Source organism: Lygodium microphyllum, chromosome 2, assembly GCF_053477565.2.
Source record: "Lygodium microphyllum isolate KBCC chromosome 2, Lygodium_microphyllum_v1.1.10, whole genome shotgun sequence".
NCBI classification, from domain to species: Eukaryota; Viridiplantae; Streptophyta; class Polypodiopsida; order Schizaeales; family Lygodiaceae; genus Lygodium; species Lygodium microphyllum.
In genome coordinates, this window is record NC_141136.1 from 54,768,856 (window position 1) to 54,795,948 (window position 27,093).

Below are 27,093 nucleotides of genomic sequence, written 5' to 3' on the forward strand. Positions count from 1 at the left end.
AATAGAAGTTACACACCAACGCACATATGCACGAGCTACACTAGCTAGGCTACACCCCTAACCTCAATTCACAACAAAAATAATAGCCCTACTCTACTATGTATGCAAGAACCATTGGAGCAACTCAAACATTGCAATAGCATGCCAGTACAAGCCCTGTTAAAACATGATGAAAGAGATTGAAAACAAATGTTGCCAATGAAACAACACTAATTATTTTCTACAAAATAAGAATATTGCTCCAAAGTATATACATACACTTATGACAGCTATTTATTGCATAACTATGTCGTAATTATAACATGGCTATTTATTGCATCATTAACAAATATAACTTTAATATTTTAAAATCTATGCAAGATTGTTATGATAAGAAAAGACTGATATTATTTAGGACTAAAAACCAAGTGATACACATTTTCTTAAAAAATCCATCGAATAAAATTTCAAATAAAAAATAACAACAATCTATCTTATGTCGTAAAGAACTTATACAAATCTTGAAAAGATCTTAATCATATAGAGAATGATTTCTCCCTAGTCCAATCTTTTCAATAAATTGCATTAAATCTATAAACTTGAAGTCTTGTAAAAGCAAGATTTTTATAAAAAAAACACTACGGAGATGCATCAATCTTACCCAAATGTCATAACTTTGCCACTTCTTTATACCAACACCATTAGTGTTGGGAGTAATTATGGCATGTGAGTCAATGCTCAAGGGAAGCATAGCACTTCTTTTGCAAAAACTTATCAAGATAAGGTGTTTACTAGGTGGTTAGGGTTAGTCTCTCCTAAGTCCCAAACTACATGGGCCCGTCAATGGAATGTTTAGTGCTTAATCCTACCACCATAATGCTAGTCTTCTTAGGGCTACCAACCAAAGGAAGTGAAAATAAGAGAGCTTGTTTAACAAAAGCAAGGGTTCAAGGGTTAGGCCTTGTGATTGTGCTTGCCCAACTTGTCATGCACATTGAACTCACAAAATAAAACAAAAAGAAAAAGTAACTATGGCAACAAAAAACCCCAATGACCACCACTTTATCATACACAACTATAAATAGCAAGCATAGAGCTTCAATTGCAAAGTAGAGTAAGGTTCACTTTAAACAATTGTCTTTAAGCACATTTTAGCCTCTCTTCACCTCCAACCTCACATTCGAATTTTCTAGGCTTTCAATTTTAAGTTACACTACAACAAACAAATTCCACATGCCACAAAAAAGGTGGAAAGGGTAGCACTTAACATACACCCATACAAATTCTGTATGCCAATTTTTTTAAAAAAAAAGGGAAGGGTAGCACTTTACATGCACCCATACAAATTGATATACTTAAATAAACCCCTATTTGTTAAGCTAATCAAAGTTTAACTTGACAACCCCACATTTTGACTATGTTGAGTTAATGAAACTTTTATATTTTCACTTTATCAATGATACATTCTTAGACTTCACAAGTTTTAACAAACCAACCACAAGTGTCCTTCAAGATCAACTTTGCACTTTTTTGTTCACCTTTACAACAACAAACTTCAAAAGTGCACCTTTTCTAGCTACATATCTCATAGAAATATCACAACAATGTTCATGATTATGTGCCTACATAAAAATGATATATTGGTAAGGCAAGAGAATGAATCATAATGTTCCTTGCCACTTATGCCTTGCAAACACCTTCAAAGTCCCAATCCTGCCAAGGACGATCCGAAGCAAGGGCAGGAAAGGGTTGTCTGCTCTGGAGCACCATCAAAAGTTGTTCCCATAAATGCCTGTATCCACGCGGGATCCTAAAGATCCTCCTGGCTATACGAAATGATATTAACACATTGCGACTGGCAAGGGTGGCATCCGCGACTGAAGCTAAGCCCAAACGTGCCATACGGTTGAATTGTGGTCAAAGCTCTTGTTTACCTTCCCATGAAAGTAACCGTGAGACTGCCAGCAATTCCAGTTGAAAAGAATTAGCATCTAAGCGATCCTCCGCCGGATGCCACTGAGCCTTCCGGAGGACCAGTTTCCAGGAACATACCAAATGGGCAAGCAGTGATGACATGTGATATCACATATTCTTTAATTGCAAACCCAATATAAATGAATTGCTCCAAAACTTATCGAAAGAATTGTGCTACTTGCATGATTATTCCATGATACATTAGTGAAGGGAAAACAAGGGTAAGCATCATTGTGGTCCTCATGACTTGTGTCTTTCAAGAAATCACCCATGCATTTGCCAAGTTCACATTAACATTTATAAACTTCATGCATACAACCTTTCTAGTTGCAAATTTAATAAACACTCACAAGGCTATTAATGATTTTATAGTAAACTATACATGGTATACTACCAAATGGAAGAGAATGCATCATTACATTTCCCGTGACCTATGCCTCGCAAATGTCTCCAAATTCATCTCACCATTTAGGATCACACCTTTCATACTATGAATCTAGTAAGACGAGATCATAAAGGTTTGCCCCAACTCAAGAGGATTCAAAGTGATTGTGGAACTAAACTAACTCTTTTCCAACTCAACTCCTTGACACACTCTCACACATAAATGCACACACATGTATGCATGCCTATGTGCGCACGTGCGCGCGCGCGCACACAAAATTCTAGCTTTGTGGGAATAGTGTCCTAAACACCTCAACTTATACTCCCACAACTAGGTTTCGAACTAACTTGTGGATTCAAATTTGAACATTCAAAATATTTATGCTCACCATTCCATTAACAAAAATGCAAGCAAAATAGGTGGAGTCACCAGCTTTTCTTGTTAAGACATTTATGGAGTTAATAGAAAATAGAAGTCCGCCACAAAAAAGCAGAAGTATAGTAAAAAGACAATAAATTTGTTAGCAAAAATCAATTTTAGGATCACAGCTATTAAATTAATTGACAAGTTTGAAAAACTTGAGAAAGTAAAATTCACGAGTATAAACCAACATGCAAGGTTTGTGCAAATAATGGAGGTTTCTCAAATGCAGTTGAAAGAAACTTTTCAAACAAAGGAAATCTGTGGCCAGTTGTCCTCTTCTTGCTATTAATGCGGAAAAGCAATAACAAGTTCTGCAGAACACATGCAAACTAGAATACCAATATGCTCAAATCCTGACCTGATTCTACTGTTACTATAAAATACCAATGCTCACAATCACAAATACCCTCCCTATACCCTATACCCCATTGTTACAGCAATGCATCACCTAAATTAACCCTAATTCAAACTTCCAACCAAAACCTAGAGCAGGTTGAGTTGCTACAAATATAAAGACAATACAAGCTTCAGCAGGAAGTGTGGAAAGAACGTACATTTCTAAACTCTTTCTTGGTAGAATGCCAAGGGCAGTGGTGTTATCTATCAAGAAGTTTTGCCTCATATTATATGATAGTATAGCCCTCAATCCTGTAATAGCAGTAGCACAGTTTACAAAACATGTGGCTCAGTTTCAAGAACAATTTTTAAAGGACATAAATAAAAAAGACAGGAAATTCAAATATGGACCCGCTTTAGTCTAGACAATGAGAACATATGCGATAATTACAAGACTCCTGCAAACCCGCGGGTGTCTAAAATTTACTTGTAAGTTGAGCACCCCATTTTTGTGCAATGATGGTCCTCATTCTCAGGACTGAAATAGCAAGGCTTAGGTCTGCAAACAGTTTCTTTCAAAGGCCTTCCAGTATTTGCAACTCCAGGTTATCCTCATGGTTCGGTATAGTCATAAGTATATTGGCAAGGAGGAGACAACACCACATGATAAAAGACTTGAAGCTTGAGCCTTGAAGGGTATAAAAGATGGAAGTAAAGAACACAAGGCAAATCGATACCACCTAAGTTAAAGCAAAGAGCCTCTTATAGCATAACTTCCACACAGATATCATATTAACTCAGCAAGAACATGTCACACAAGCTATGGAGAGTTACAGAGCTGCAGGTGTGTGCTCTAACTCTTATCTACCTTACTTTTTTATGGCAAACTAACCCTCATATGAGGGTCTGTTGCGATTAAGCATGTCAGAGAATTTTGTGAAAGGTTGAAGTAAGGCTAGAAAAAGGGTATAGCTTCAAGAGACTGTCTTTTGCCGTAGTATAGATTCTATCTATAAGTAGTATATACGACCACTATCACCATAGATCTTTAAAGAGACTGGCTGAAAACAGCATAAAGCTGAAAGATCAACCCTGCCACAGCAATGTGATTTTCCTTGCATGATAACTGACGCTATAACATGCTTGAGATGATTGATAAGTGATTATAATGTGCACAGTTAGACTGGAGAAAATAAGGTTGAAATTGATCTTTACTGGTTTATATGTAGAAACTAACCTAGATTACAAGCTCATCCTATGAAAATGTCAAGACCAACCTGCAAAGGAAGCTTCTGGTTGAACAGAGAGAGGGGTAGATGTCCCACTTGCTTCTGACCGACCTGAAGCGATTGAGCAAGTGATTCATTTACCTTTCGCACTGTCAGTTCATCATGTTAGAAGCTTATGCTGCAAAAACTTACCTGCAGTATTACCCCTCGGTATTTACCAGTGTACTGTTGTAGATAGCATACCTGTCACAAAGAGAACTCAATGAAATTCGAGCACCTCTGTTCAACTCAATAATGTCAACTAACTAACTATACACAAAATGGAGTAATATAGACAGACTTTAACAAACAAACCTTGGCCTGAGGATTGAATTTGATATAGACTGGACCAGGTGATGTGTTCAAGTCATGTTGGAAATCTAGAAGCTGGCACACGAGCAACTCTCAGATCCATTAGGTACACTAAAAACCTGTTATAATGAGTTTTTAAGTAAGCCATCCTTTTCCTTTTGTAGATCCTACATTCCAGAAATCTCAAAAGACCTTAGACAAAAGCATAAAAACAAGATTTCACTTATAATTCGTAAACCTTCAAAACAGCACAATATTTATCTTCCCTAGAAAAATGAATCCACTAAATTCTGTATGTATGTTCAGCAAGGATATTTAAGACCAAAATTACAAAAGACAATTGTGGGCATTCCCAATTTTCCAGCTGTTCATCTCCCATTGCCAGCCTTTTGCTTCGTTGCCATCATCTTTGCAGCCATTGCCAGCATCCCATCTTGCTGTGTTTGTTCTCAGCCCTGCTCAGAGACCATCCAGCCTGCCACCATCATCATCCTTCCTCATTGCATGGTGGACTTGCCCCTGTTCAAACTGCTGTGTCAGAGTGAAGCAATGCGGAAGCGAATGACCGTGACAATGAGTGAACAAAGAGAGAAAGAGACAGTGAAACGCAGAAAATCTGCAGTGAAGAATGCTGTATAAGGATGCAGAATTATACAGGGTCCAGAGAAAATATCTGCGTATGCCTCCACCTCGAGGATCTCGATCTCCATCAGCCCCGAGAGCAATCTCCGCAATCAGCAAGCTCAAATCTGTCAGGGACAATGCACAAAGACTGGTGGAAACTCAGCCTATTTACAGGCTGAAAGTAATGCCCATAAATGATCAGGTTGGCTGCTGCATTAAATGCAGCCGACTGATGCAGACGGACTGTCCGAATGCTGCCACATGGCAGCACTACTGATGTGGCCGCTTCCAGGGAAATGACTCTTAACACCCCCTCTCAGTTCTTGGACAAGGCAACAGACTGAGGGATTTAGAGTGTTGGCGATGAAAGAGGTCCTAAATCCGTCATCTCAAACTTCTGATGTAGGGCTGCCGTCATCTCTTCAACCTTCTGGGCGGAGATCGGCCCTAGAGCGCCGATATCCACACTTGCCTTGGAGAAACGAATCAATCTTCTCGTTCCAAGCACGTGAAGCTTGCTTCAGGCCATACGAGGCCTTGTTCAACCTGTAAACCTACCTATCTGAGGAACCAAAGCTAGGAGGCTGCTCTACATGGATCTCCTCTGTCAAATCACCATTCAAGAAGACCGACTTCACATCCAACTGAAAGACAAGGCATGTCATGAGGACATGTATTTCTGAAACCTCACTTAACATGTGGATTAATTTTTAATCACATGGTTAAGTAAATGTTGCACATGTGAGGTGTAACTGGGGTTAACGTAAATTTACGAGCCCGGGACTTGAGGAAATCACGAGATGTCAAAGGCAAAAGTTGCTATAAGTTATGCCGCACAGGTACTTGGTGGTATATGGTGCCAGTTGTTGGCCTAGGTCATTCATTTGGCTATAAGTGACGTTTAATGGTACCTAACGCCAATCTGATGGTCAAAGATGGCGCAGAGACACTCGGGGAGTGGAAGATACCTAGCCAATTTAATTATTGGCCAATTAGATTATTTTTCACAGCACTGAAATAATTATTAGATTAATTTTCAGCATTTAAAGACTGAAAATTAATATTTAATTATGGATAATAATGGAAAAACCATTTGGGAAGGCTTCCACTTGTCAAAAATGCCCATGCAAGACTGAAAAACGTCTTTAGAGATTGAAGAGAGGATTTTTAACGTATTCAGCCCGCAAGAGAGAGGGAGAAGATGCTGTTGGTCTGATTTGTAGCCATTGAAGGACCTTTTGGGGCTGCCAGGGGCTGCAGAAGACCAATCAATAGTAGATGACAGCATCTACAGGTTGTTGAGATAGGGCAGCAACAATAAATGACTGACTTTTCTTCAATTCTTTGCATCTACAAGCTGTTGTGGCAGGCCAGCAGCTGCATTTGACTGATTTTCAGTCATTCTTCGCGACAAAACTCTGAATCTTCTCTCTCTGCTGCTTTCTCTCTCATCTCCCAACCATTTCACAGCCTTGCTCTGAAGATCTCAGCATTTGGACCCTTGGAGGCTGAGAAATTACAAATTTCTCTACTGTAAAACCTAATTTACAGTAGAAATTAGGATTTAGCAACAACCTTGGGAAGCATGCCAAAAATTGGAAGCTCCAAGACTTGGATTTTTCAAGGTTAAAGGTGAATTTTAGCTAAATTCAACTGGAGGACTAGCCAGCCATTGAATTTGGGCATTTCCATCGTCTATGAAGTGGTTGAATGCCAATTAAGTACCCGAATCAAGGGGCAAATGCCATGAGGATGTGAAAATTTGATGCTTTGCTTATGTTTAATTGACATTTGATTAAAGGATTAATCAAATGTGCAATTAAAAGATGTGCCTGTGTTGCACATGTGAGATGCAAGCTACTTTTTTTATAGTTGAAGACCCAAGGACCCTGTGAAAAAGATGGGTGTCAAAGGCAAAAGTTGTAACAAGTTATACTTGTTAGATTCTTAGGTAAACTATGGTGTCAGTTTGCCCCTAGGATCATTATTAGCCATTAAGTGTCAGTGGTGACACTAGGGCCTAGGCATTAATTAATGGATTAATGCATGTCCAAGGGTCAAATTGAAGAAGAGGTCCTGGGTGAATCAAGGGGCAAATGACCCAAAAGGCTTACTGGCATTCATGACAGCAAGAGTATTAGGTGACCGCCTGTGTTTAATATCGGAGATTCAGCTAAGTGCCCCCCTCTCTGTCTAGAGTCCCAATAGCACGAGAGATTTGGTTCGTCTCACCACCCAACCACGCTTAGAAGGTTGCTGGCTCCCCTAATCGTGATCCAATTGCCAGCCGTCAACTTCAGGTGAGTCCTACTATCTTTCAACTCACTTACTTTCTAGGCTCCCCTTGACCCCGTTCGGGTGCCCAAGGCCCTCGGACGATCATCCCTCGCACTTGTCTCCCCATAAGTTACATGTGTTTAATGTAACATTTCCTCCCCCTTAAGAATCGGTTTCATCCTCGAAAACGATACTTGGAAGGTCCATCTGTAAATTGGAAAACCTTTTCCTTAAAGTACTTACTCGCTCCCATGTTGAGCTTTCTTTTGAACAATCTTTTCATTTAACCAGATATTCTTGATAAATAGTATTCCTTGTTCGTCTATTACAAACATTTAATATTCTTTCTGGTTCATGTGGATTAGATTGGTCATCTAATAGCTCCTCAATGTTATCATTTAAGATAAGATTATCCATATCACCCAGCTTCTTTCTTAGCTTACTTCCATGAAAAACTGGATGTGTTTTACTACCAGCACGTAGTTGGAGCTTGTAAGCCTGTTCTTCCACCCTTTTAAGTATTGTGAAAGGACCACAATATTTGGGTGAAAGCTTTGAACATCATCCCGTTTTCATGGTTTTAGTTTGTTCAGGCACTTTAAGATAGACCAATTCCCCTTCTTCAAAGGAGATGTCTTTTCGATGAGGATCTGTATAAGCTCTAGCTCGATTTTGAGCTTTCTTAATATTTTCTTGAGCAAATTTTAACATATTATTCGTATCCTCCAAAAAATCCTTGGCTGCCTGAACCTTTTCCTTATGCAGTCCCACTGCATGAGGAGCTCTGGGCTGAAACCCATACATTAGCATAAATGGACTATATCCAGTGGAAGAGTGCTTGGCACTATTATATGCAAATTTTGCTATCGGTAGATACTCTTCCCAATTAGTTTGCCTTTTACTTACATATGCCATGAGCATATCTTCAAGGATTTGATTAACCCTTTCAGTTTGCCCATCAGTTTATGGATGCTCCGCCGTACTTATGCTAAGTTTAGTATCCAACTTCCTAAATACATCATGCCAAAATTGACTATCAAATTTTCTATCTCGATTAGAAACTATATTTGCCGGAAGGCCATACAATCGGTATATGTTCTCTATGAACAATCTAGCCAATTCTGGTGTTTTAACATCAGTTGAAGTTGGAATAAACCTAGCCATTTTGGTTAACCTATCCAAAATCATCCACATAGAGTCGTGCCCTCTCTGTATTCTGGATAACGCCACAGTAAAGTCCATAGAGATACTCTCCCATTTTCCCGAAGGAATCTCTAATGGGTGGAGAAGTCCTCCCATTTTCAATCTTTCAGCTTTATTAAGCTGGCATTTATTACATTTGACCACATAGTCAAGGACGTCCTTATTCATTCCAGGCCAATAGAACTGCCTTTTAATCTTGGATGTCCCACACTAGGGGTATCATGACACTCAAAGAGTATTTGGCGCCTTATTTCTTCATCTTTCGGGACACATACCCTACCCTTGTAGAGTAAATAACCATTATCAATGGTAAAATTCTTTCACTTGAATCCCATTTGAGCAACCCCTGATGCTCCATTTCCTTGTTGAACATCCTCAGATATTCCTTCCTCAGTGGAGGCCCTTCCATTTGGATCCCCATTTTCTATTGCTTCCCATATGTTGGAATATGCCGGATCAACCTGGCATTTCCCTTTTAAGGATTCAAGTAAATCGGAAGTGAACTGAGTAAAACTCAATTCCTTTATGATGGGCATTTTGCTGAGTGCATCAGCCACTATATTGTACTTTCCCTTTCTTTACCTTATTTCGTAGTTGAACTTTTGGAGGAGTTCGGCCCATTTGGCTTTATGCCCTTGTAGATCATGAAATGGTACCATCTTGTAATAGTACATGCACGGTCTAATTTCTTGCTTTCAAAAGCAGTTGGTCGACCTTTTTGTAATAAGACCGCGCCTACTGTCTTTCTTATCATTGGCATCAACTTCAACCACGAATGGTTTATTGGGATCCACAATTAATAGTACTGGAGCCGTAGCAATAGCTACCTTAAGTTTTTGAAAACTTTCATTTTGGTCTGTTCCCCAATTAAAGTTCTTTCCTTTCCCTTTAAGTTGGTCCGTCATTGGAACAGCTATCTTGGCATAATCTCGAATGAATCTACGATAAAATCTAGATAAACCTAGGAAGATTTGTAACTCTTCCAAGTTCCTTGGAGATGGCCATTCAATAATTGCCCTTACTTTTTCTAGATCCATCTTGATTCCCTCTTTCAAGATAATATGCCCCAAATATTTGACCTCTTGTGCGAAGAATTCACATTTAGTTTTCTTCGCATAAAGGGAATGTGTTCTTAACAATTGGAATACTAATCGTAAGTGTTTCAAATGTTCTTATCTTGATTTACTAAAGATCAAGATATCATCTAAGAAGACTACTACAAAGTGTCCTAGATAGGGCCATAACACACTATTCATCAGCTTCATAAAAGTAGCTGGTACATTAGTGAGGCCAAAAGGCATCACCAAAAAATCATAATGCCCATATCTAGTACAAAATGCTGTCTTAGGAACATCCTGTGCCTTAATTCTTACTTGGTGGTAGCCTGATCTTAAGTCTATTTTTGTGAAGAATTTTGCCCCTTGTAATTGATCAAAAAGATCCTCCATTCTGGACATAGGAAATTTATTATTCACCGTTATCTTATTAAGTGCTCTATAATCAACACAAAGTCACATAGAACTATCTTTTTTCTTCACCAATAAAATTGGCGAGGCCCAAGGTGAATTTCTGGGTTGTAAAAACCCTTTATCAAGGTAGTCCTTAATTTGTCTTTCAACTTCTTGGTGTTGTGTTTCACTTAGCTTATAAGGTGGTTTAGAAATAGAGTGTGTATCCCTATCTATGTCAATTGGGTGATTTACATCACCCCTATCTGATTGAAGGCCACTTGGTAAATCAAAAGGAAACACATCTTTAAATTCATCTAACAAACCACTTAATTCATTACCTACATTCAACTCACAAACATAAGAAAATTATTGATTTATATTACAGAAAGTAAAAGTGTTCTGTACAGGAAGGGACCATAACATATATACCTCACAAGCTTCCTTCTTTATCAGCTTCTGAACTTCAATGGAACACAACAAAGGGTTATCAGATACTTCATGTTCACCTTGAATCACAAAAGTCTTACCATCCCTTTCAAAATTCCAGTGTATTATGATGATAACTACGTTTTAAGGATGGTTCCAATCTCCATAGCCGCTCCCTCCCTAAAGCAATATCAGCTCTTTCCATATTCATAATTTGAAAATCAAGTTTATCTTTATATCCTTAGATCTCAATTTCCAAATTGGATACCATTGTATCCCATATTTTATTATCTTGACCTTGCATCATACGAACAACATATTGATGCCCACTTTTTTGTTAGGAAAGTTTCAATTTTTTTACAAGTGCATAATTTATGAAATTGTGGGTGGCAGAGTCATCAATCATGACTCTAACCCTCTTTCCTGCTATCAATCCATGTACTCTAACTAAATCATGTGGCCCGAAAGTAGGTTGCCACATAGAAGTTGAAATACAACACCTGTGTTGTACATCCTTGTGCAAGACCTCTAAAGATTTATACTTTTCATGCCCCTTTAATTCCAGGGTCTGCACTACATGGATTTGTTTCTCTTTTCCCTTGCCCTTGTTCTTATCCTTTTCTTTATCTTCCCTCTTTTTTCTTTGAGGGCAATTCCAAGCAGCATGGTTAGGGGATAGGCAATTGAAACACAACCTTTCTTTTTTAGCTTTATCAAAGTCATCTTGGCTTAACTTTGGCCTTACATATTGTTTCTTTTCAAAGGGTTGTTTCTTGCCCTTAAGGAATGGCATTTTCCTTTTAAATTTGCCTACAATTTTTTAGGCTTCAAATTCCTTAGTCTTGGGCTCCGTATTAGTGAGAGTAGTAAGTGCACCTGGACGTGTATATCTTCATTGATTAATGCAAATTTAATTGCCTCTTCAAGCATCTTGGATGAACTCCTTTTCACTTCTTTTTTACAGGCCTTATCTAATCCCCTTATGAATCCTCTTGTCTTTTGAAATTCATGAGGATTATCTCACGATACTCCTCGAGATATGTCAGCAAAGGTCTTCCCTTTTGTTAGATATAATCCCAATTTCTTTCCATTTCATTTTCAGGAAGGAATTCTTTCAAAAAGACCGATTCAAATTGAGCTCAAGTTTCAGGTATTTTATTTGCCTCCTTTAAAGTTCTCCACCATTTATATACCTTTGGCCCCAGGGTTAGACTGGCCTCTAGCGCTTGGAGATGTGGTGGAGTATTCTTAAGTTTGTGCAAATCCTTCCATTTTTGGAGAAAATTAAAGATAGTGTCTTTATTTCTGTCTTTTTTCTCCCCGTGAAATTGAGGGGATTTCATATCTTTTAACACTGGGTTATCTCTTAGCTTTTGGTGGGGTTGGAATCTCACATAGTCACATCTAGATCTTTCGACGAAGATGGAATGTCTGAGGTTTCTACCTTATTTTTATCCCTTTCTAGTAACAAAACTTCGGTTTAACAGTCATCTCGGGATATGTGCTCATGAGAGCTAGGACTTGAATTCTAACAGTTGAAATCGGGGAATTTAAGGGAGATTCAAGAGGCCGGGTAGCCAATATCAGATGTGGGGCTGAATTTGCCTTTCAAGGAGAAGGATGAAGGCCAATCCTCGAGCAAACCAAGGGGAAAACTAGTTTGGAGGTTTGTTGGTCATTTATGATAGCAAGGGGCATTTGGATTAGTGGAGGAGATCAGAGGATCTCAATTTTACTCCATTTGCAATAAAAGCAGTTGCTTACATCTTTTAGGGAAAAGTACTTGCTAATTTAGAAGGAAGTATTTGCATCTTTAAAAGGGATGATCGTCTCTAATCGTGGGTTAGTTAATCAACTAAGTAATTCACGTATAGTTGAGTTGCTCACATGAAAATCATAAAGGTATGATTAGATTGCATATGACGATCACCTCAAAGTGCTAGGTAGGGTTAAGTTACGCTAAAATTTAGGACAATCCTTTATGACACGATCTTTTGCCTTACAATATCTATAAAACCTCTAACTCTCTTGTTTCTTCTCACCCTTATTAGACTTCCTTGTTTAAGCAACATTTACAATTTTCTTCTTACTAGGCAAAAAATGAAACTTTATCTCTTTAATGGTGAGAGTATTGCATGCCTTATAGTGCTTGCTTTGTATTGTGGATATGGTGTAATGACATTAGTAATATTGTTGAGCTTTAATTTTATAAGCTTGGAAAGTGGAATTACTCTTTGTGCTTTACTTTTGATTGTCATCTGCTCCTAGTTACACACACACACACGCACGCACGCAAGCACACACACACATACACACACACACACACACGTGTGGAACTCTAAACTGCTTGATGCTTGATTGAATCAAATACAACTCATTGGATTATTACCGATACATGTGGTGAACACAATTGATAGTTTGACATGTGGTCCCCAATCGATGAATTCTCCCTTTTACAAAAACAAATTCCTTTTTAAAAAAAGTGAGAAAGACAAATTCCTTTAAAAAACAATCATCAAATTGTTCTCGTGTAGCAAAAAATTCTTCCCATTGTTCTTCTTGAATTTCCGTTTCAAGGGGATCCACCATAGGATGGTCCCCGGAACTAGAATCTTCGGTTACCCCCGTTTTCTCATTGCCCTTCATTAATACACTGGAATTAGAAAGCAAATATAAGAAATTTGCGTACAAGATGAGGTACTTCCCTGATTACAGTGATAGGGTCGATGTCGATGGCTTTAACAGTTTAGTGATAGCAAAAGATATGAGGAACAGTTCGACTTTCCTACAAACTATGCCGGTCGCGTGGGACTAAGACTTGTTGGGCAGAAACGCAGGATGAGGATGGAATTAAACACCTCCTCCCCCCCCCCCCCCCCCCCCGGCCAGGTCACGTATGAACTAGCCGTGATCTCTATTATCACTTTAAGGCGGGATTTCGCCCGACGCGTCTTATACCGTCCCCCTTCCCTGTTGGCGACGCCCACGCAGATTCGAATCTTGCCGTTCACCGTCTCTACTGGCGACGCCCGCGTTAGCCTGGTGCGACTGCTTCGGTGTTGACGTGGACAGCTGTAGGATTGATGTACACAACCACCGACTAGTAACGCGACAACTCCAGATTGGCGTGCCAGGTAGGGACGGGACCCGACGGCTCCTTTCCGAAAAAGCCCGCCACGCTTCCGCTACCGACGAGGACGAAAGCCCTTTCGACTCTTTCCAAGGTAACGTAGCCCAACGGCTCTGATACCAATATTAGGTGACCGCCTGTGTTTAATGTCAGAGATTCAGCTAAGTGCCTCCCCCCCCCCTCTGTCTAGAGTCCCATCAGCACGAGAGATTTCGTTTATCTCACCACCCAGCCATGCCTAGAAGGTTGCTAGCTCCCCTAATCGTAATCCGACCGGCAGCTATCAACTTCAGGTGAGTCCTACTATCTTTCAACTCACTTACTTTCTAGGCTTCCCTTGACCCCGTTCGGGTGTCCAAGGCCCCCGAACGGTCATTCCTCGCAGTTGCCTCCCCATAAGTTACATGTGTTTAATGTAACAAAGAGCAATTGGTTAGCAGGAGGAGATTGAGAAATCTCAAGTTGTACTCCTTCCAATTGAATGAAGCTAAAGAAATACCGCAAGGGGCGCCAATTTCGGGGCCAACAAGGAGTCTACTGTCCAAGAATGTTATGGTAAAGTTTGCATTTCAGTTTAAGTTCATTTGCTGATTGCTGTAATTAAGTGCTTAATCAGGTTAAACCACCCTATCCGAGAAGGAAGGCTGGTTTCATGGTTCCATTGCCGGGATACATCAAATCTCTTGATTTGGTGGGCCCGAGGCACCTGATTGCAAGCCAAAGCTTTGTGCTAGTGTTGATCTTTATGCTCAGCTGAGAAATTACAGCAAGATATCTTCATACAGTGGGATGCAATCAAGTAGTAATGATGCCTCTCATGATGCACATTCACATGGAGAAGAAGGAAATGCAATGCCTGATCTTGGACAAGGCACGAATCATGGACAACATGCTGAAAATGTGGCTGAAGGCCAAGATGTTGGATCCTCAATGCAGAAAGAGGATGATGATCAACAAGGGGAAATGGAATTCGATGATGCATTCAAGAATCGAATGAGGGCAGCAACCAATATCTTTGTTGAATTGAACTTCGGGACAGCAAGGTGCACCGAAGAACAAGCCAAAGCCTTCTCAAGATGCTCCTAAAGATGCTCATGGTGAAAAGCAGTTGGTGCCAGTTGGGCAAGAAATGCAAATGCAAGTTCATGATGTAAATGCTAATCCTATGGTTTTTGGACAGCAAGGTTTGCATGAGAAAATGGGGCAGCTAGCTTAATTTGGTGGTAGCACAATTTTTCATGCTATTGTGGGTGAGCGACCGAATGTGGGAATGTATGGCACACCTCCCCATAATTTTCAGCAACCAATGCATGGCTTGCATAACCCAATGTACTCGGGTAAGGCTCATGGAATGCATAATTTGATGTATGGCGGCATCGGTATGATGCCTGGTGTGCAAAATCACGCATATGGGCAAGCATCGGTACCCTGTCGTGCTTTTGGGGCTCAAGGAATAAGTGCTAGTCATGCAAATGCTCCGTTTAATGCTGGCTATCATGGAAATTGCCTCTACACTAGTGGATACACCATGCCTTTCATGTGAGCTTGTTGAGGCCTTTTTATGGTGATGTGCCTAAGGATGTATCTACTGAAATTTAGTCCAATGAAGAGGAGCTGAATAAGATATTGGTATCTGAGCTGATTTTGGCACATAAAGAGGAAAGGTCAAAGGTAAAGCTTCCATAAACTATTGGGTGAAGTTTCACAACTGTTCACCAATGGATGCTAAATGGATGAAAGAGGATGACTTGGCAGACCATCCTCAGTTGTTGCAGCTTTATCCTGATGTCTTTCAGTTAGAGCCGACTTTGGATCGGGCTCTTTCAGGTTCAACACGGCAAGGGTCCAGAGTCCCACCTGATACTCAAAGGGGAGGTAGCACTTCCACTCCACGAATGGACTGCTCTCGTGTATAGTGGATCTCGGATGTATTCAGCATGCATCCAAGATACTGTGCTGACAGTATGTCTGCCATGAGGTCACTATTCAGTGTACTAGTCATTGTGGTATGTATGCAGATGGGTATGGTTTTCACTGCAGCTCTGAAACTGTACATTTGCATCAAGTTATGATCATGAGAGACTGATTACCGAGTGCTGCTTTTCAATGTATGATCATTAGTTTTAGTGGTATTCAGCTGGTTCTATGGACAGCAGCATGAGTATTGAACGCCATTGACATTTCAGCCATGGTTTTGGCTCGGTTTATGCTTTACTATGGTTGTGTAGTCAGCACTGTTGAGAAACAAGAGTTTGGGATGCATCCGATGAGTTTCTAGCAACAGTTCTAAACTATTGTTGAGCTTTATGCTATGGTTATGCTGGCTAGAAATTTTCAGCAAATGGTTGGCATATGAGATAGTTAGCCAGCACTGGCCAATGTTGTGTTGACTATGATGCCTTGTGGAAATTCCAATGTAGCATTGTTTACTTTGACACCTTACAGTGCAATCGAGGACAATTGCAAGAATTTCAAGGGGGTGGTCTGTCACGAGGACGTGAAATTTTGATGCTTTGCTTATGTTTAAGTGACATTTAATTAAAGGATTAATCAAATGTGCAATTAAAAGATGCACATGTGTTGCACATGTGAGGTGCAAGCTACTTTTTTTACAGTTGAAGGCCCAAGGACCCTGTGAAAAAGATGGGTGTCAAAGGCAAAAGTTGTAACAAGTTATACTTGTTAGGTTCTTAGGTGAACTATAGCGTCAGATTGGCCCTAGGACCATTATTGGCTATTAAGTGTCAGTGGTGACACTAGGGCCTAGGCATTAATTAATGGATTAATGCATATCCAAGGATCAAATTGGAGAAGAAGTCCTGGTGAATCAAGGGGCAAATGACCCAAAAGGCTTGCTAGTCATTTATGACAGTAAGAGCAATTGGTTAGCAGGAGGAGATTGAGAAATCTCAAGTTGTACTCCTTCCAATTGAATGAAGCTAAAGAAATACCGCAAGGGGCGCCAGGTTTGGGGCCAACAGGGAATCTATTGTCCAAGAATGTTATGGTAAAGTTTGCATTTCAGTTTATGTTAATTTGTTGATTGTTGTAATTAAGTGCTTAATTAGGTTAAACTACCCTATCCAAGAAGGAAGGTTGGTTTCAGCAAATCTGATAGAAGACTTGTTGGTCTCTTCGGACAGCAAGGGGAGTTTGGATTGCGAAGGGGATCGAGAGAATCCCATTGTTAATCAACTTTTTCTTCAATAAAGCTAAAGAAATACCGAAAGAAGCGCCAATTTTGGGGTCAATCAGGTGTGCATTATACATGTGACTAATACACTAAGTAGTAACCTCATAGCAAACATACCGTCAATACAATACCTTGGATGCATTTGGTAATGCAATCGAGAACGAGTGCAAGGATTTTAAGGGGAAGGGCTGTCATGAGGACATGTATTTTTGAAACCTCACTTAAAAGTTAACACGTGGATTAATTTTTAATCACATGGTTAAGTAAATGTTGCACATGTGAGGTGTAATTTGGTTTAGGGTAAATTTACCAGCTCGGAACCCGAGGAAATCATGATATGTCAAAGGCCAAAGTTGCTATAAGCTATGCCGCACAGGTACTTGGTGGTATATGGTGCCAATTGTTGGCCTAGATCATTCATTTGGCTATAAGTGTCAATTGGTGACACTAGAGAAGTGGCATTTCATGGTACCTTACACCAATTTGATGGTCGAAGATGGTGTCGAGACACTCCATGAGTGGAAGATGCCTAGCCAATTTAATTATTGGCCAGTCATATTATTTTTCATGGCACTGAAATAATTACTAGATTAATTTTCAGTATTTAAAGACTGAAAAGTAATAATTAATTATGGATAATAATGAAAATACCATTTTGAAAGGCTACCACTTGTCAAAAATGTCCATGCAAGACTGAAAAACGTCTTTAGAGACTGGAAAGAGACATTTTTAATGTATTCAGCCTGCAAGAGAGAGGAAGGAGATACTATTGGTCTGATTTTCAGCCATTGGAAAAACCTTGTGAGGCAACTAGGGGCTGCAGAAGACCAATCAACAGTAGGTGACAGCATCTACAGGCTGTTGAGACAAGGCAGCAACAATAAATGACTGATTTTCTTTAGTTATTTGCATTTACAAGCTATTGTAGCAAGGCAGCAGCTGCATTTGACTGATTTTCATTCATTCTTCGTAACAAAACTCTGAATCTTCTCTCTCTACAATTTTCTCTCTCATCTTGCAGCCATTTCACAGTCTTACTCCGAAGATCTCAGTATTTGGACTCTTAGAGGCTGAGAAATTACAAATTTCTCTCTTGTAAACCCTAATTTAGAGTAGAAATTAGGATTTAGCAACAGCCTTGGGAAGCATGCCAAAAATTCGAAGCTCCAAGACTTGAAGTTTTTAAGGCTGAATGTGAATTTCAACTAAATTCATGTGGAGAACTAGCCAACCATTGAATTTGGGACATTTTCATCGTCTATGAAGTGAGTGAAGGCAATTAAGTGCCCGAAACAAGGGGCAAATCAAATTGAAGACTTATTGGTCAGTTTGAACAACAAGGGGAGCATAGTACGAGAAAGTTTCAGAAATAGGGGAAACGGAAACAGCAAAAACTAGAGTTTCAAAGTTTTGGCCAAATTTTTAAAACAGGGAAACGGCGTTTTGGATTGTACACTAAAAAAAAAAAAAACAGTATTATGTGGATATGTAAATATATCAATGCCTACAACAACATGTACCCAAATTTCATACAAAATTTTATGTCATATGATTGAAATCATGATTCATTACACATTTCACGACTCACGACTCACGAGTGAAGATTAAGAAGTCAAGACTAAGGACTCAATGGTTGAAACTTAAGATAGCTTAACACAATTAAGACTCAATTTTCAAAACTTAAAGCAATAAAATGAATTAGAATTTATAACTTGTGAATAATCTATGATTTAAAAAGCAGTGAAGACTGACATCAAGAGCAATGGAACAAGAATCAAGATGCATAATAAGTGGGATCAAGATACAATGATACATGTAACTATGTCATGTGAATAATCTGTCAAAACTTCAAAGTCTAGTGAGGCTATAAGTATCAACATCAATAAATAACTGGCAACTCTAGTCTGGACTCTGCATTGCTAAACTGTCTCCTATATATCACAAGTCATGACTCATGACTCATTCGGACTTCGAGGATCTGTGTACCATCTCCTTGTCCGACTCTGAGAACCCCGATCGAGAAGTTGATGAAGCAGCCTGAGTCTCATCCTCGAACTCTGGCTCTGACTCTATCTGTGATGCACAACCACGTGTGACCCTCATTCTAACCCTCCTTTGTGTACGAGTCTCATGCACCGGTGCCCATAGCTTCCATAGAGCATAAAGTAGATATCCCGCTCCTCCTGTGGTATCTGCGGAATGTCATACGCCTTCTCTATATCAATCTTGTGAACATTCACATGTAAAGGTGAATGAGGCAAAGATATATCATATAAGAGGAGATTCAATATGTTCAATGTTCATACATATCACGATTTACAATCCAACTTCCAAGCAAATTAGCAATGTCAAGTGTCAAGAACTCAAGGTTAAAAAGTTAATTATATATAATACTAATCATTATCAATTTACCTGTGAAGGCTCAAGGAACAGAGCGGTCCTCTCAAGAAGCTAGAGATTGCAATGACAAAATACTAAACACTCCAGCTAGGCAGTTGTAAGCTTGTTTCTCTTTTTGGTGTGGAAGAGGGCCCATGTGCTCCAGTTCCTCTCAACAGGACCTGAACTACAATCTTGTGAGAGAACCCGAATGGCAATACATTTCTATTCAAATTAAAGAGATTGAGATTAAGTCATTGACAATTGCTAATATGCAAGCCGCAAAATCACAACATTTGAGTGGACAATAGATTATAAAGCTTGTTACCTAGGTTACATGATACATTAGATAATCAAAATTCAAAATATAAAAGTCACCAATCACATACTATAGTAGGAGCACAATTGCCGTTTTTCTCCCACCAAGAGACAAGTTGAAGTTGTCTCTCGAAGCCTAGCTAAGGATCGGCCAAAATGAAGAAAATGATTGCGAAATGTCAGCAAATCATCCTCTACTCTTCTCATCATATCTATATTATCACCTGTGAGGCGCCTCATGTACTCCATGAAGTCCTCCTTTAACTCCTCGCTAGTGTACTGCTCCTCACTAAACCAAAGGGGATGCAAGATATATGCGACAACATGGATTGGTTTATGAAACCAATCTCATCGTGCATTCTACACTGCACGAATCTCATCAACCCTATAGATAAAATAAGTTAAAAACTTAAAAGTTAGAAAAATGATCAATCATCAAGGAGTCATTAATACCAAATAATTACATGTGTAAAAGTTAAACAAAAACCTACTTGTCTTGGGACAAAAAGCTGTTGCAAAGCAAGGCCTCGCCAATTTTATCAATATACTCATATAGCCCTAAAGTACTTCCATCCATATCAATAATGTACAATAGTATAAATATATAATATTTCTGCTGAAAATATTACGAGTCGCGTGAGTCTCATGCAAGGACAATTCCGGCATCAAAGATTAGGGATGGTGTGAACTTTAACGGTACACAATAACATGACCCTCCACTAGCAAAAAAATCGAGACTAAGGTTTAAAGAAACCCGCATATTTTCATGTGAATCTCCTCTTGGGAGGAGATCAAGAGGATAATGTAATAATTATTGCAAATTTTTTTATTACCTTCCCACAGCCGAAGCGTGGCTGAGGAAAGGTGATCGACTGAAAATGGAATTAGAGAGGTGGAGGAGAGGAAATGCATGCAGGGCACCACGTGGGGGAGGGAGCCCTCTCCCCCCCTTGTCCTATATAAACCCTTGCTATGGGGTGGAGGAAGAGAGAGTGGTAAGACTGACGGAAAAGGAGATAGTCGTGATGAAACCGGCCTGTCCACTGGGAAAAGCGGTAGTGTACAACCAAAATATATAAATGCTTTCAACCAATTTAACAGTCGTCCACTTTACCTTAACTTAAAGACACAGAATCAAAAAGAAATACAGGATGCTAGAATGCTCCTATTGCAACACAGACACCCTGTTGGCCCCTAAGTTAGGCACCCCTTGCGATATTTCTTTATTTTTAGAAGGAGAGAAATTACAATGGGCTGTCTTTCACCTATTCTGGGTGAAATTTGGCAGCATAACAATACAATTACTGACCCAAAACAAGTTGACAAGGAGGGAAAACTCTGCCCAAGTCTGAATCTTTTGGTTGGAGTGCAGAATTGACCATTTCAGTCTGCTGTAATTACTGGTTCAGACCTGTTCTAAGACCTGTTTACAACACACATTGTTCCCTGTACTGTTCAGCCCACAGTAAATACTGGTTCAGACCTGTTCTGAGACCTGTTTACAACACATACTGTTCCCTGTACTGTTCAGCCCACAGTAAATACTAGTTCAGACCTGTTCTGAAACCTGTTTTCAGCTCATACTGTTCCCTGCACTGTCCTGCATCATCTGGGCCAAATGCCCCTTGATTCTGGCATCAATTGGGCTCTGAAATAGCCTCTGAACAGTCCAGAATCAGTTCTGGTTTAGTACTGTTTCAGACACTTGCTTGGTGAGGTTAACACCCTCACCTGTCCCTGCTAGGAACTGCAAACAACTGCTCCTGTTCCTGAAGAAAAGAGGCTCTTGCCTCATGCAAAACAGCATATTCCACACAGCTGTACCTGAATCAGAAGAAAGGCCCTTGATTCTCTAGCATAACCATATTGTCAAGGAGAGAAAGAGAGAGTAGGAAGCAAGCTCAGCTCTCTGTGCATCATAGACAAGGTAGACTAGCTCTCAAGAGCTCTCCATCTGCAGCAATCCATCTCCCTTTCACAAATGAGCCCCCCATGGATTGAAACTCGTTTTTGTGCTGCCCTCTCTCTCTCTCTTTTGGGAATTTATGCCCAAATTGTGACGCATGGCATACATGTAACAATTTTCCTATTTAAACCTTTCGGTCTAAAATTCTCCATCCTCGGTTTAAAAAATTTGACCTCGGCACAGACCAGAGGATTAATCCTCGTACAAAAATGAAGATAATGACGCGAACAGATTCTGGGGTCCAAAAATAGTAACTCCCTAAATTTTAGGAGTTGCTTCCATTGCATCCCCACTAGTCTTCTAACCATCTTTGCAAACTATGGCTACATCCAAATCTGTAATGTAGCTCAACTGAAAGTGAATTTCCACTGATGACCCCACATGGACTAATCTCTTGAAGATTTGTCCATCTTCACTTTGAACTAGTCTCTTCCAGGCTAGTTCTTCAACACACTTGTCCATATACACTTTCACAAGTCTCTTTCAGGCTTGTCAAACTACAGTACCAACAGTCTCTTCCAGACTTGTACTGGACCTTAACTGTCCAGTCTTGACTCACTAGACATTCCTGTCTGTTTCACATACTGGCCATGCAACTCAGGTGTTTAGATTTCAAGAGGGATTCTTCCAAAAAGAAAAACCAAATAAAATACGTAATAAAAAAATCAACAAAAAGGTAATAGTTGTCACAGTCTAGTGACACGTGAAGAGGAGGGTAAGCCACCAGACTGTGGTCCGTGGAGCCGCCGTTCGAGTGGGAGCGAGAGCAGGAGGAACATCAACGCGTCGACCTAATTCTGATATGCAGCTGCCGTGTTGCTGCGCCGTGAGGAGAATTGCCGCAAAAGATCCGCCTTCCTCTTCGTCCACGTGGGTACTCCACGCCTCCAGGAGCTTCTCAGAAGCTTCTTGAGAAGCTCCTAAGGGCCCCTTAGAAAGCCCCCCTTCCTGTGGGCTTTCATAAGCCCCTTCCCAAGTGGTTTTCATAAACCCCCCCCCCCCCTCCCCCGGGATTTAAGCACCCCTTCCCGTGGGGTTTCACCCAAGTCCCTTAAAGTTCAACTTACTCCAAGAATTAAACCCTTTTTTCCCCCTTGGTTTCCCCAGAATACACCATAGCCGGGTTTTTCAAAGCCCTCCCCTTAGCATTTCCACACCCACACAAGTCCTTTAAAGCCATTTAAACCCCCTTCCTGTGGACTTGTATAAACCCTTCCCAAGGGGTCTTTATAACCCCCCGGATTTAAGCACCCTTTCTCCCCTTGCATACTACAAAGCTATTTTTCTCCTTTCCGTGGATTCCCACACTAGACGGTTTTAAGCTCCTTTTCCCACTGAATCTACTTAAGTCCACTTTATCCCTCGGCTTTCTTTTAAAGCCCTTTCCGTAGACTCACATAAAGCCATATTAGCCGGGTTTTAACCCCTTTCCCATTTCAACTCCCACAAGCCATTTTACCCCGGGGTTTTTCTTAAACCCCCTTTCCGTGAAGATCAATTGTATTCCCGGAACTTCTACGAAAAAAAGGGGAGTTCATAAGTTCCCATTTTCAAAGCCCGAATTCCGCAAGAAGGTGCATTGGTCAAGGAAGCCCTATTTCAAAAAGGGAATTGCGCGTGCGAGGGAGGCGGGCCAAGATCATAAGTTTGCGGCCAAGGCAAGAAGGTCGAATTCTCAATGGCCCCTAAAAAGGCACAAGGCACAACTGCAAGTGGATCATCTCCTAACATTCATGTGGACATTTTACCGAATCCACAAGTCCAGGTTTTTCTTCCTAATTTTGGTTTACGTCGTAATATTGAGATTATGCATGGTTAATTCATGGAAGCAAGATGCGCTTTTACGATTGAAAACATTGGCTATCTTAAGGGAAATAACTCACAAATGAAGAATCGGTCATTTGTATTTCTCAAAGAAATGAACGAAAGAAAAACATAAGACGTCTATGCATTCTTAGCAAATTGTTTTTATGCATTGCAAAGTAACGAATTTAGATCAACTAATGACCATCATTTCAAAGTCGAAATTATTGTTGTACACTTCGATTATGCATGGAAAGATAAAATCGCATGTTGCATTATTAGACATCTCTTTCTTCACAAGGATTCATTAGAGAAGACTGCTAACAACCGTAGGAATTTCCAAGGCATGGAAATGATTCTAGGGCTGCATGAAGTAGATTAAACTCTAGTCAGTTGGCATAAATCTCAATCAACTACGTAAGTAGTTACGAAAGGTTGTGTAATGCTCATTCAGCGTACGAAAAATTCATTCAGAAATGAAATTAGGAAAAGGCTGCATGGTTTGTTTTAAACATACAACCCTAAAAGCTTAATCTTGAATCCATGTTTTAGAAGGATCAATGAAAATTATGCCATAACTTAACATACGCTTTGATCTTAACCAGAAAAGTTAGGGTTTGTAAATCTAATCATACGTAGGCAATGAATCATGTGATTACGAGAATGGCATCGTAATTATCTTCATGAGTAGACAAGTAAATTGGTTTACCCTAAACACCTAAACCGCGAAGGAATCGCTTAGGAATGGTTAAATCGATGCAATATACCCCAAGTGCTAACTAGGGTTTAGCAAGTCTCGGAGACCCCATTATCTATACAATACACTCCCCATCTTATGCGGCAATGTCACCATGCCAGCGAAACAAAGCAGGGGCACATCGAGGCAGCCCCAATCAAAAAGTGAATGAAGAAGCTCATTTGGAATAGCGCAAGAGACGGCAACCGCAGAGGGCCAGGAGACAGATCCATCTAACACAATATTCAATTTTAAAGATAGATCCGTCCATCAACCTATCTCCCCACCGGGATCCATCTAACACTATTGTCAATTTCAAAGGCATACATCCCTCCAGCACACCTTCCACCAAGGCTCGTATAAGGGCCTTCCAAGTCCATAAATTTTAAAAGAGCGCAAGGTGCACCATGATTTTTCTTGGCATGCCTTCGTATAAAAGAGCGCAAGGTGCACCATGATTTATTTTAAGAGCACCGGGCTCTGACCCATGCATATTGTAAAGGTAGATAGTGGACAGTAGGAAGAAAGCTAGAAAGACAAGAGAACAATGGGAGAAAGGGCCTAGACCATGGCCGGCCATGTAAAAAAAGGGGATAAGGGATGACGCCCAAAAGGGATTTAGGGTTTTGTATATAAAGTTCAAAAAGTGAATGAGAGCTCATTCTTTTGGTGTGTGGCAACAAAAGACTCACATTCTTCTCTTATTCTCTTCTCTTTGCTTGCTTGTGTATGCTTGAGGGAGGGAGTGAGTGTGTGAGAGTAAGGGATCAAGGAGGTGAAGCTCTCTATCATCTCCTCTCTTTTTCTTCTCTCCTCTTCTCTTCCCTTCTCTTGTCTCGCATACGGCTATAGAGGATGGAGCTTGGAGGTGGCGGCTTGAGGATGCTTGAGCTTGCATCAAGAATCGTGGAGCTATCGGAGTGCTTGAGAGAGAAAGCAACTCGATCAGGCATCAAGGTAAACTCACTACACTCATAGAAAGGGATAGCGCATCGGCTATGTAAGAGGTAGCCATTAATGCTCACTTGAAACACTTGAACAATAAGTGATCCGTGGGTCTTGGCAATTGAGCTTGAGCTCACCTCTACAAAAGCCTATACACAGTGGTCCTCAAATTGTGCCTTGAAAAAATTGCAGCTCTTTCCTATTTATCCTAATACAAACTGAAGAAGACAGCTTACCTCTGGATGTACATCAATAAGCAAATCCTCCAGTCTGGATGGAGAATGTTTCTGCAAGTTGTGGCCCAGCTTCTTATGTCATTAATCATTTCAATAGAGAACAGAACCACTCCACTTAAATTAGAGACACAAAAGGAACAGTTTCCCATGCCCCAAAATGAAGACAGTACAGGTTAAAGAGCACTATGGGTATACCTGTGGTGTGATAAATTCACAGCGTAGGGCTCTCGTCCACTGGTGAAGAACTGAGAGCGCTTCTGTTGCATTATTTGCACATATTCCCAAGAGGGGTTGACACCCATTAGCTTTAGCAGCTTCCACAGCCATTGTGACAGAGGCCCCAAGTGCAAACAAACCTCCTGTGCTCTGTAGGGAAGGCTGAGTTAAGCCTTTCACATCATTTTGATTGTATTTGTCCAAAATCTCCCAAGCTGCTTCAATCACAGCCGAGTCTAGCCAACAAAAGTGGAAAGCAAATATTATGAATCATAACTGCTTTGGTCAGACAATTTAATTCCAATAGTTGTATTGCAAAAGGAAAACAGCAGCCGTTCTAGACACATGAAACTAAATCTCTTGGAATGGTTGAAATTTGAAGTTCAACGATAGCCTCAATGTAGAGAAGAAAGTGCGCATAATGTTAAACCTGCCATTGCTGCCTAGAAGAGCTATTCTCTGTAGTCGGTGCTGGACTGCTCAATCATGCTCACTCCAACAGCAAAAGAAGTTTTAGACATTTCCTCATGTGGGAAAAGGGGCTCCTTACCCTTGTTTGTAGTGTTCAACATCATGAGCGTCTACTTGGGAGGCATCTAGGTGTGGTTGGGGGCAAGGGGCTGGCAGCCCTCATCCCCCCGCCCCCCCAAACCACACCTAGCTATGTATGCGATGCCTTTCCAGCAAACGCTCATGATGTTGTTATAAATGACAATGTGGGAATTACAGTGCAGATTTGCCTAAGACTCCTTGTGAAGAGAGAAAGTGATGGGTGCTACAACAACGGAAACAATAATTATGCCAATGATAACAATATCGACTGATGGATGCTTTCTGGAAAGAGCAGCAGCAGCAGCAGCAGCAAGAACGACAATGACAGATAATACCATTGATTGGTGGATGCTCTCTGGCTATACAAAGGTTATAACAGCAACACTAACGACACTCTGACATCGATAACAACATCATCAGCCGACGACGACGAAAAAACCACAACATCTATAATTAACAAATTTGTGAAATTCTGGGAGCACCCAAAAGAAAAGTGAATATGGGAATGACGAGCCGATGCTGAAATTACCTTGTTGCTGGTTTAAACATGCGATAGGAGAAGCCTCAACGCAGGTCCTTCTTCTCGGAAAGAATCTGCTTCTAAACGGGGGGGTCTTGATAATATGCGCATGCAAAAAAATGGAAGGGCATGAGGTGTAAGCAGAGGGAGGGCTGGAGATGCAGATTGGGAGGTGTGTGATTGCCAGGCTATGGAGCATTTTCGCTCTCAATCCTGCTTCCACTGAGCATCTATATGTGAGTAAGCTCTCCATAGTATACATGGAAAGGAAAGAATTTATCGTCCATTGCAAAGCACAAATGGTTCAGGAAATCCATTCTGTCGCCGTGTTCAGGTGATACTATGATTGAGCTCACCCGAGGAAGAACCCCTTGTCTAAGCTCTAACTGTGACACCAAAATGCATTATTTTTCTAAGAGGAAGCTTTTTTATATAACTATA

At 40.4% G+C, this 27,093-nt stretch overlaps 1 protein-coding gene across 6 annotated transcripts; it reads right to left on the reverse strand.

Annotated features, from left to right (window-relative positions):
* Window positions 1-1,288: 1,288 nt before the first annotated feature.
* On the reverse strand, window positions 1,289-27,069 carry LOC148039755 (uncharacterized). Of its 6 annotated transcripts, none has more exons than XR_015693233.1 (8): window positions 26,662-27,069; window positions 25,560-25,816; window positions 25,365-25,415; window positions 4,681-4,752; window positions 4,519-4,569; window positions 4,375-4,437; window positions 3,316-3,409; window positions 1,289-1,601 (listed from the first exon to the last, which is right to left on the reverse strand). XR_015693233.1 is itself a non-coding variant. In XM_087693628.1 (7 exons), exons 1-7 carry the CDS (start codon window positions 26,912-26,914, stop codon window positions 3,404-3,406), a joined length of 753 nt encoding a protein of 250 aa, XP_087549754.1. In that variant the 5' UTR covers window positions 26,915-27,069; the 3' UTR covers window positions 1,946-3,403. The 6 variants fall into 6 exon arrangements, 3 of the variants coding, with proteins under 3 accessions (XP_087549754.1, XP_087549760.1, XP_087549763.1); XR_015693231.1 differs by lacking the exon at window positions 1,289-1,601 and adding an exon at window positions 1,608-1,937; XM_087693628.1 differs by lacking the exon at window positions 1,289-1,601 and having other exon boundaries at window positions 1,946-3,409.
* Between the last annotated feature and the right edge of the window lie 24 nt (window positions 27,070-27,093).

Bases quoted from the DNA above. Each gene is read 5' to 3' on its own strand.
- LOC148039755 (XM_087693628.1), bottom strand. From the start codon at position 26,914: ATGTATACTATGGAGAGCTTACTCACATATAGATGCTCAGTGGAAGCA. The intron at 25,416-25,559 runs GTATACCCATAG...CACAACTTGCAG, and splicing joins GTGAATTTATCACACCACAG to AAACATTCTCCATCCAGACT. The intron at 4,438-4,518 runs GTAAGTTTTTGC...CAATCGCTTCAG, and splicing joins ACCGAGGGGTAATACTGCAG to GTCGGTCAGAAGCAAGTGGG.